This window comes from Artemia franciscana, chromosome 9 (assembly GCF_032884065.1).
Source record: "Artemia franciscana chromosome 9, ASM3288406v1, whole genome shotgun sequence".
In the NCBI taxonomy this organism is placed as follows: domain Eukaryota; kingdom Metazoa; phylum Arthropoda; class Branchiopoda; order Anostraca; family Artemiidae; genus Artemia; species Artemia franciscana.
The window spans coordinates 41,746,081-41,757,831 of record NC_088871.1 but is presented as its reverse complement, the minus strand read 5'-3'; the positions used below and the strand labels follow the sequence as shown (position 1 = coordinate 41,757,831).

Sequence of the window (11,751 nt, the reverse complement as noted above, 5' to 3'; positions counted from 1 at the left end):
GGATAGGCTTGAAAGTTATGCATTCAAACTTTGCTAAACAATCCCACCCAATCACGGAATTTGATATACTTGGCGCCCCCAAAAAGCAAGACACCAAAGAAAGTAATATTAAGTATATTTCTAAACAGGCAAAACCCAAGGAAGAAGCCTTCGAGAACGCCCTTTCCCCCGAAACATTTTTATGTTTACTATGGAATCTATTACCCAACGTTTTCCATTAACTTCACTTTTTTTACCCATCTTCAAAGTCAAAAAAAAAATTTGTGAACGTACCTCTGCCAAGGCCAGATTAAGGCTTTTTCACAATTTGAGAAAAGGAATGAACTCTATGCACAAAAAGAGAAAAAGTAAAAAAAAAATCTCAAGACAGCACTTAATCTCTCACAATTACAACTTCTCGGGAGTAGGCAGTTGCAGCAAGCTCAATAGCGCCCATATTATGATATTTCCACTTCTCCTCTCTGTAAAGATCTAGTTCTTGGGTTCTATACCCTCCATAGAAAATAGCTGCGCCCAGATGTTGTCCAACTAAAATTATGTTTGGATTTGTCACTATTGATGTGTTAGCATTATTACAAATTGACACAGAGCGAAATGAATCAGATCAAAAGTAACAATATTAGTCAACAATGAATACCAGCTTTTATCCCAAGTAATCTACAAAGATAGTTGAAAAGGTCGAAAAGTACTCAAAATGGTGAAATAAAAAAAAAGTGAGTATCATAAAGATTTTTAAGATTAGAAATTTTCACAATAAGACACATATTTGTGGTCCCGTTTCTTAATTCATCTAGAAATTGGACTTTGGGCCAATTTGAGGTGTGAGGCTTTGACCCAAACATTGAATATTAAAATTAAGCCCAAACAGCTTGGATTGGATGAAAAAAAAATTAATAATGATAATAACAGACTACACTTTGTCTGCTAAGTCTGGACCAATCTAATAGGAGATATTGTACAGTTTCTCTAACTTCACATCTTGATATAGCTGGGGAATAGCCTATGGTTATTAACTAAAACTATTTAATTAGACTATTCTTGAAAAAAGTAAGAAATAACATTAGTATATAATTCATAAACTGACACCGAGCCAAAGGCTGACAACTTCTTCAAGGCAAGTAAATCGAAAAACAAAAACAAAACAATATTAGCCAACAACGGACACCAGATTTTTTCACAAGTAATTCATAAAGACAATGGGAAAGGTCAAAAAGCATTAAGAAAAACAATATAATAATAAATAAAGAAAAATGATTTCCAAAAATAAGATAAAAAAAAAACAAACATATTTTTGGTTGCTTTTTTTTGGATTTCGACATTTCACAGCCTCTTTCTGAAACCATTCCTGAAGTTCTTCTGATTTTCTCAAGGCTCTCGATATTCGATCATAGCTGTTAGATTATATAAAATTACCTTTCATCAGTTCTGCCCGATGCATCCAGAAAGACCTGAATGGTGCGATGCCTGTACCCGGTCCTACCATTATAATTGGTACAGTTGGATTTTCTGGCAAATGAAATCGAGGCTCACTAAAAAACAAGAAAAAATATTTATTGTGTTTTTTTTATATAAAAAACTTTGGCTAGCTCTAGTCAATTAACAGTAAGAATCGTTTCTATTCGGTGTTTTAAGTTGCTTCAACACTAAGTACGTAATTTTCTCTAAGTGTCACAATAAGTACAACCTTTCAATTTTATACGAGTTTTATAAAATCACCCAAATCATTGTCTAAATCATCACAAATTAACTGTTCAAAAATTTGAATGTGTAATAGAGATAGAGATTGAAGCTAGCATAAAGCATGAAAGACTTTCAGGGTAAAGTTTATAAAATATTGCCTTCACAGTTAATCACTTGTTCATCAAGAAATTCAATTTTGTTGCTGCTATATTGACTTTTACCTAATGCAACATAAACTTTAATAAACTGAAATTCTTCGCTGTCCAATTGTCGCTGCATATAAATAGATTGTCAGGTTTACCGACCCTCGAACATGCAACGTACAATTGTCCATGGGAAAAACAATCAGTATTAAGATCAATACCACATTTTTCTAATGATTGACCTTGAGCTTTGTTAATGGTGATTGCAAATGCTAATCGAGATGGGAATTGCAATCTTTTAAATTGAAAAGGCAGATCCGTTGGAATCATGGGAATGCGAGGAATAAGAACAGCCTCACCCTCAAAAGGCCCTGTCAAGATTGTGGCCTCTATTAGGTTTTCCATTGTTTTTTTTACGGCAAGTCGAGTGCCATTGCAAAGCTTTGGTGGGTTTATATTTCTTAAAAGTATTATTGGTACGCCTATTTTTAGTTGTAGCAGGTATGGTGGAAACCCTGAAAGATCTATGGAATTTAAAAATTCAGATGGATAATTAACCGCTTCATTTGATTCCAAAACTGTGTCGACTGACTTGTAAAGGACTGCCTGGTCTTGAATCTTGGTCAAAACAATATTGTTGATTTCGTGGACGTCTATATTTTTGGGTGCGAGAATCGCTCTTTCACTTAGCCATTTATTATTTTTATAATTTTTTAGAATATTCGGAAATACTTTTTCAATCAATTCATTTTTGGACGTCACTAAATTACAGAAATCAGCAGGTAGTTGTATACGTCCTGAAATTGAGTCTACTGGGAGCTTTCCGTTTCCCATTGCCAGCAATTGATCTGAAAATGTTTGACCAGAGTCATCGTTTTGCAATCGGACACGCATATTTGTAGTTAATTTTAATGTTTTTACGTGTGCCCATATATTAGAATTTTTCAGGCAAGCATTCATTTCGTCTGCAGGAATTGATCTAGGTATTATAGGTAATGTTTGCCTGAAATATCCCGCAAGCAATATTAAGGTGCTGCCAAAGGGTTTCGACTTCCCTCGCAAATCTTTCAAGCATTGATCCAGAGCCTCGAGCGATTTTTTGTGTGCCATTGTGCACTCATCCCAAATAATAAGTTTGCATTGCTGCAATAATTTACCCATCCCAGATGATTTGGAAATATTGCACGTGGGAGTTTCTGTAGAATGCAAGTTCAGAGGCAATTTCAAAGCGGAATGAGCAGTTCTTCCACCAGGCAGCAATGTTGCGGCTATTCCAGACGACGCAATTGCCAACGCTATATCATTTTTTGATCGAATTGATGCCAGAATCAGTTTTATCACAAACGTTTTACCAGTACCTCCTGGCGCATCCAAAAAAAAAAATTTCTCCAACGTTGTTATCGACACAATGCATTATCGTATCATAAATGTCTTTTTGTTCCGACGTTAACTTGGAAATGTTATTTTGTACATACGACAATAGATCACTCGTACTGTAACTTTGTTCACGATCCAATGCTACACATGTCGAAACAGCAGCGATACGGTTAGGTGAAGGCATTCCCAAATCCTGAAGAGGTTTGTTTGCCATACTTACGCACAAATCTTCTATAACAACTAAAGTGTAGTTATAAATTTCTGATGTAAAATCAAAAGTCATATCTGACGTCTCTAACTGTTTTCGATGAAGTATATCTTCGGACATTTTTGACTTATATTTTTCCCATAACTCTGTAGGAGCTGATGGAGAGCAAGTTGTTAAAATGATGCCAAACAATGCACGAATTTGACTTGGGGTTGACGTTTCGCACGCGTCATTGATGCAGTTATCCCAGTGTTGGTCATTCTCCAATAAATTCAGAGCTTGGCATGCACTACGGTAAGTGTCATGTATAGTACCATTTACAGTCCTCAAATACTCAAAGGATGTCGGACCGGGTACATTCACCAAAAGCAGGCGTAGAAAGAAGCATTCATGTTGATTGGGGTGAACGGTGTAGAGTCTTCCTATTGTGGTATCTTTAAAGATGGTAGGTTGGCCGTCGACTGACTTACCCCTGTTTTCGAGGTTCAAATACTTTATTTTTAGTATTCCACGTGTAATACGAAGGCACTTCAGTATACAGCAGTTTTTTTGCAAAAGAATCATTTTTGCAAAGCGAAAAAAAGCTGTTAATGTTGTATCCGGTGGATTCAGGACTCTTTGTTGCACCTTGGTTTCCGTGAAATAAACAAGTTCACCATTCTGTAAATGTACCGCTAAGTGAACAACAGCTGGACTACGTTCATGTATTGGAAATGAAAGAATTCGCCAAACAGCTTCATTACTGCTTATGTATCTTCCAGCCTGATATTCTACGATTTCATCGAAATCTTTGATTTCGGACTGCAAGCCAAAAACTGCCATGTCATGCCTTTGTTGATGTATTTACATATGTATTTGATTGCCTTTACGGAGTTACAGTATTCAACGTTTATGTGTGCATTAAATGTTTTTGATAATAATGGGGAATATGGAACAACCCACTGGTTATCTACTTCGATGGTGGTACCGTTACGCTTCTTTATTATTGCTGTTTTACCGCCATCTTCAGTAGATCTTCTTCTATATTGTGGGTAACCATCATTGCCAGTAATTGTTTTGGGTACTAAAAGTCGAGGATATTGCTTTGTGCACCTTCCTTTGGCCATGCATGGTGAATTTTCGTTCAGTGCACCGCAGGGTCCATGTATCATATTTTTTACAATAATATCATGTAACCCCTTATCGACATTTTTATCAGGTATTTCAGCGGAAATCACATCATCAATTTTGTTCGAAGTAATTTTTTTATGTAGCCAGATTAGTATATGTGCGTGTGGCAAACCTCGTTTTTGCCATTCCACTATGCACATCCAGCATCGCACTGACCCAAACACTTCATGTTTTACAAGGTAGTTTATCAGTGATTTCAACTTTTGCCGGAAGACACGTGCCGTAATGTCATGCCTATGAACCGCCGATTGTCCTTGAAGTAAAAGCTGCAGTATCTCGTCCCAAGATTGATTACATGTAAATGTAATAAATAAATCTGGACGACCATAGAGACGAACATACGCAATAGCATCTTGAGCATATTCATGCATATGACGGGGACTGCCAGCATATGACGAAGGTAAAATTGTTAATCTTCCAACGTTTGTGGTATTACCGTCATTTATAACTGCATCTCGCAAATGAATGTATTGTTCAGAGCGGAGCTTGGTCTGATTCAAGCGGATATATAGCAAACGTTCTGATTCAATTTTAGCATACATATCCACGACAAATTGGTGAAACAATTCATGGCATTTTAAAATATAATTTTCTTCATCCTGCCGAATCATTACTCTATAGGAATAATAATGCATTGCACTGCATTTCTTATTCATTTCTTTGTTAGTGGCTGGATTCATCAATTTAATATTAAAGCGATAGTCGTCGGCTCCATCCCAAAAAATGATAGGATATTGTAGGGCATCGTAGCATCGATGAGTTTCAGCATTTCTTAACAACTGAGCGTTTCGCTTATGAAGAATAATATCTCGAGGTAAAAACTGTTCACCGACCATAACGATTGCCACTTCGTCGATAGTCGGAGCATTGTATCTACGCACATGTTGGCCAGGAGGCGTTTTGTCAGCGGAAATAACAATTTTATGCGTATCAGTAGGCATCAAATCGATGGCTGTTTTGAACAGACGCACTAAATTATTATTTTCGTGGAAAAGATGTTGCAATTGGGAAACGATTGTCCTTTCAACGTTGGGAGAAATTTCGCAATGTGCATTCAATTCAGAATTTCTATCACTGATGAAGTACAATTGTAAAAATTTATGATTCTCGCCTGAGAATGGTAGAAGGGACCCTGCTTTATGATAAATTTGCCCTTTTACTTTGAAAGTAGACATAAATTGATCTGGATTTTCGATTTGGGCTCCAAACGACGTCATTTGGAAACATGAGTTGTATTGTCTGATTTTTGACAAAAAAACGTTTAGATTCTGACGTAGTTCCAGTAAGGAAAGTCTTCAATGGCTCTGGTGGTGCAGCCAATAGAGGAAGTTTAACTTTTCCTGAGGCGCAACACATTCCCATTGTTTCACCATTGAATTTCAAGGCGTTGCAATAGGGACAAATTTTAGACATTGTCCCGATTTGAACACATCTACTCAAGCTATAATCATCGACTGGGTTGTACCTGAATGCCAGGCGATAACTTTCAGGTTGCTCTGATTCCTCGGCACGCTTTCTTTTCTTACTTTCTCTATCAGCAGCAAGCCTGATTTCTTGCTGTTCTTGTAATTCCTCGGCACGCCTTCTTTTTTCACATTCTCTTTTAGCAGCAAGTCTGCTTCCGCGTTGCTCTGGTAGTTCCTCGGCATGCTTTCTGTTCTTTCTTTCTCTATCAGCCTCAAGCCTGTTTCCCAGCTGTTCTTTTGATTCCTCGGCACGCCTTCTTTTTTTCACTTTCTCTTTTAGCAGCAAGTCTGCTTTCGCGTTGCTCTGGTAGTTCCTCGGCACGCTTTCTTTTCTGACTTTCTCTATCAGCAGCAAGTTTTTTGGCATAGACTCTTTGAGCATCTTCATCAGTCATTGTAAACTTAAACATTAATAGATTTCTACGTGAACATATGTCTTATATAACTTGAATGACGTCACCGTCAAAGCAAAAATGACGGCAACTAATTTCATGACGTCAGCCGACACAGAAACATGACGTCACCTGATAACTAATTTCATGACGTCAGCCGACACAGAAACATGACGTCACCTGATCCACAGACAGACAACTTATTTTTATATATATAAGATTACGTATAATAAACGTTACGGAGTAAGCGGAATCTAGCGTAAGAATATATAATACATATATATATATATATATATATATATATATATATATATATATATATATATATAAAAGACTCACAGGGGAAAAAGGAAGAGACAGAGGGAGCAAACCAATAGCGAGAAATGAGTATCAAAAACTGAGCAAAAGTACGACCAGAAAGACGAGACCGATTATGGAGATGGCATATCGAAGGTCCACGTAGCACTTAAGTCATAGTATCTTCTGTATACTATTCAGTCTCACTTAAAAGTACAAGAAGAAAAAATATAAAGTACATCAAAAAGCTGTTCAAATCCTCCAGTAAAAGCAATAAAATCGAACTTGAACCCATTAAAAGCCAAAGTTTATATTATTCCATAATAGAATAACTTTAGCTCAAAGTTTTACTGATTACCAATAATATTGGCTCAAGACTTCTTTTAGAGTTTAACCAAGGAACCGAAATAGTCTATTTGCAAATGTTTGACACTAAGAAACTGCAATATATGTTCAGGGAAGTATATGCCAAAAATTGTGCTCCAAAATTGAGACAAAGCTCATCACTAAACCAATGAATTCACATTTTTGCATTCATTGATGTTCACTTGTTAGAATTACCATGATTGTAGTAAGAATAGTCCTTGGATTTTTTCCATGGAAGACAACCTCCCTTCCCTTGTCTACAGGTTTGACTTAATAGATACGGTTTTGCTTGATCAATTGACAGCATAAAATATAAAGATAAAAGTTGGATTTCTCAAAATACCGATGACATGAAACTTTATAGTAGAACACAATAAATATTAGACACAAACCTCCTGAAGAAGGCATTTACGGTTGTTCCAATAGTAGCTTGATTCAGGTACATTGAACAGAGACCATTTCGAGATGAACCATCTGGAAAAAAAATTCTAATAAAAAAAAGAGAAACATTTCTTGGCCCAGGCGTTAAGACGCAACAAAAATGTCATTTCAAGAAGGAGGCAATTCATTTCAGGGATGAGGTCCAACCATAGAAAAAAAAGAGTTCTAAAGGAATTTCTAATGGAAAAAAGTTTGATTACCTCCACTGCTAAAACTTTTGAGATTTTGCGTTATTGTTCACAATAAAACTGAATCGACAATAGAATAATCGTTATTGGGAAATAGAACTGGATGCATATCCGACATTGAATTCATACGTGTAATTGGCATCATTCTATGAGCTTGGCCAGAGTCAACTCAACTCCACATGAGAAATCTGGGGAAGGTAAACAAGAAGGTGTGTGAAATTAATCAACGCGTACTATGGAAATATACTATGTTTTCTATATCCGAACTTGAGCATTCTAGACTTATTAGAGTGATTTATAGGGAATTAAATTATATCTTGAAATTAATGTCATTGTTTAAGCTTGTCTATAAAACTTTATTATTACATCTTATCAATTGAAACTGTGCGTAATCATAAATTATTAATGTTGTCCATTTCAAATGAAGTGACCATTAATCATCTAACTAACACTACACGCAACATGGACTGGTCAGTTTTTGTATTCAACAAAGTAGAAAGAAAAAATTCATAGAATTTACATCAAATTGACTAATTCATTCAAGAAGGCCGAAAGCCCAAGCAAAGCGAGTGGAATTTTCGAGGCCCAAAGGCCAGAGCTACCTTTTGAATGAAAAAAGGGCTATTTGAGAGGGCTATCAAAAAGCTAATTTAGCAGACGGTTTAGTTTTTTGTCTAGAATTTTTCTTATATATATATATATATATATATATAAAGTTGGGTATGCGTGCTTGATCACTTTACAATAAATTTACAATTATAGCTCTAATCATAAATATTTTAGAGCATTTATAGAGAACGCCACCTAAGTGACCCATGCCTGTTTCTTCCAAAAAGGAATGTGCGAATTGATTATTTACAAGATAGCGGGTTTAGTATAAGCAAAAAAAAAAAAAAATAGGTTTTAATGGTTAGAAATCTTATCCGATCAATACGTTTTATCTTTAGTAACTTAAATAATTGAGTCCATAAGCCGGTACGTATTTTTCTTCTTATTTTTTTTTACGCGTTTCACCTTATTGAACACTGAATTTCACTCTATTTCAATGATGAAATTGCTCACTCTCAGTAATAAATTTGACAGCCCCAACTGTTAGATCCACAGGTTGGCGAACTCAGCAAACAGGAAGATATAGAATAAAAGCGTGGCTTCATTAAGGGGAGTTTAATGATGAGAGCTTCAGCGGGGATACTCAGTGATGAAAATTCTTCAAGGAAGCTCAGTACGGTTGGCCATTTGGAATGCTTCCACTGCTCATACCTCCCCACATCCTGAAATAAATTGTACGCAAAACTGTTAATTTGGCAACATATTTCAAATCCTAAGAAATAGCATTACTTTTTTTTAGCTGTGCACCGAAAGCAATTAGAAAAAAGTAAAGTATATATGGCGGCCGTAAAGCTTAGCGTCTTGATTCAATTTGCATGATATACCCAGGTAAGTTATTTCTAAAAGTTTCCGATACGTTAAATAAGAAATACAGCTACATCACCAACTCTTATCACTTTCAACTCTTAGCTTTTGATTCTGGTCCTTCAATTTTACAAGTGAACGAACATCAAACATTTTTTTTTTTTTTTGCCTCCTCAGCTCCCTTGCTCGAGGGCATTCCGTGTTCTAATTTTTCACTATCAATTGTAAGATTGGAATTAATTCAAAAATTGTTGCCTTATTTCTTTTAATGCTACGCTCTGACAAGAGTTCATCCACGACAGCCAGCGAGGTGTTATATTTGAAACAGAATTCGAGTCATATTTTATTTTGCATCACTAAGTTGGCTTAAGTTATTGTAATATCATTCATGAAAAGATATTTTTCCCTAGATAGCCTAAAAGTGCACAAAGAATGGCTTAAAGGTGCAAGTTATAGAACTAATAATGTAGTAGCAGGGCTTCAAAAGTTTTTAAATAGTAGTCTCTATACAGACTACTATTATAATAATAGAGACTAAAAATATAATACAAAGCAAGTAAGGAAACCCATATAGGGATCAAGCATTCAAAGACACTATTCTTCTTCATAAATTAAATAAAAAGTCTAATCAGCACAGATATATCGGTCAGAATTAAAATTGCAAAAATCGAGGATACAGTGCCACGGCATATCTCTAAAGCTTAGACTCTCTTAAAGTACAGGTTACTAAAATTTCCTGAAAAGAAACCTAGATTGAACAAATATTCCTTTTTTCCCCACTTCAAATAAAATAAAACTGAGAATGCAAAAATGTAGGTAGCAAGATCATAAAGAAGCGATTGGGTCGGGGGAGTTGCAATATCCAAAAACTTTTGGAGCCAGTCAAAGACTGTAGCAGGAGGTAGATTTTCATAACAAACCCATTCTTTCCTTGGGCCTGAAGTAAAAAAAAAAATGAAGTATAAAGTAAAGCCAAGAATCCAAGAACAAACATGTCATATCACTATAGATAAACAAAAGGCTGTACAAAGGCACTGACTTAACAACCCGATTGAATTACTACTAGTTGACTCTGTAATCTCATACAGAATTGACCCAGCTCTAGATGGGTTCATGGAGAAAAATGAGGAATACATACAGGAAAGGTATGCAAAATCGAGGATAGTTGTCCCCCCCCCCCACACCCCACTTGTCTCCTTGGCTCAAGGGCCAAGACATGAAGATCAGCTCCATCGTGACTGTAAAGCCCAAATGCGTATCTCTTCTTTTATTAGAGATTAAAATAATTGGCTTCCTTAAGCTCTTGAGACTAAACACATCTATTGGGTCTTCATTCATAAAATAAGGTTAATAAAACAACTAGAGGTTATGTTTCAAGTCATACATAACCACATTCATAATAGTTTGATGTGTAAAGCATGGGCATCAATTGGAGAAGACTCGAATCCAATCCCCTGGTGGATTTCATTAAAAAACGATCTTTTTTAGTATTTTCAGTAAAAATTAAAATAATAACAATCTAATACTGAAGCACAAATCAAGTACACCACAAACGCTGATATTACAAAAAAAACATTTTTTTTCTTTTTTAATTGATGTATAAGCCACAAAAAAGTAAAGGTGTTTATTTATAAGCCACAGTCTCCATGCCATTTTACTATAATAACTGAATACACATATTCGCTCTACATTTTCTCTCAGTTGCTCCTTTCTCGTTTTGCTGATCGTTTTCTTTCTTTTTTTTTTATGTCCATCAGTAGTTCATGGACTGCCTGCTCGTGCAATTAATCTTCTCATAGCTTTGTTTATTTGAAACGGCCAGGCATGTTCTTAGTATACATAAAAAAAAACAATCTTGATTTTTATTTCTTTTTCCTCAATATCACAAAATCCCAGGTTTGCCTCATTTCTATTTCTAGATTCGTCTTGTCACGACAGCAAATTCAAATTTTTTTGGTTATTCCATGTCTACATAAAATACAAGGATTTTGCCTTAGAGAAGAGAGCATTAATTCGAGAAAAAACACAGAAACAGAATTATTATGTGGAAAATAATGCTAATTACAACAAATGCAACGAAAATGTAAATATTTTGAATGCTGAAGATCTATACACTCCCCTCCCAAATTGAAAAAAAAAAAAAACATTAGCCGTGCCAGCAAGCACCAGACAAGACACCATATAAACAAATAACGTAAAAATAAGTTACCCAAATCAGACAATAACAAGTTCTGTTTTTGTAAAAAAAAATAAAAATAATAAAACAAAAATAAAATTTATCCTTAACAAGCCAGCCCGGCTATTTACAACACTAAACAGCCCTTGCCCCACTTACCTAGGCTTTGTGGTAACAACATTACAATTCATAAAATAACATAATGAAATAAAGCAGAAGTACAAGCATTAATTAGGAAATATTACCAGCAATAGTCAACATTTCCTTCTGTATCATCAAACGGTGAGTCTGTTCAAGACTTGGGATAGGATTTAGCTTCTGAATTACCTTCGATACCATTTCATCTGCATTTTCTGAAAGTATCCCAAGATGATCACCAGGCTCGAACGAGACAGGGTTATTCAAGCACAAATCTTGCCAAGATAATCTGATTT

The 11,751-nt window shown here is 35.5% G+C and overlaps 1 protein-coding gene across 2 annotated transcripts in view; it reads right to left on the bottom strand.

Moving 5' to 3' along the window:
- Positions 1 to 485: 485 nt before the first annotated feature.
- LOC136031426 (nitric oxide synthase-like protein) overlaps positions 486 to 11,751 on the bottom strand; it is a gene marked incomplete at its 3' end in the record, with an annotated part of 110,263 nt that continues 98,997 nt past the window's right edge. For both annotated transcript variants that reach the window (XM_065710995.1, XM_065710996.1), the window contains 2 exon segments: positions 486 to 528; positions 1,414 to 1,529. In XM_065710995.1, the coding sequence (XP_065567067.1) occupies positions 486 to 528; positions 1,414 to 1,529 (159 nt within the window).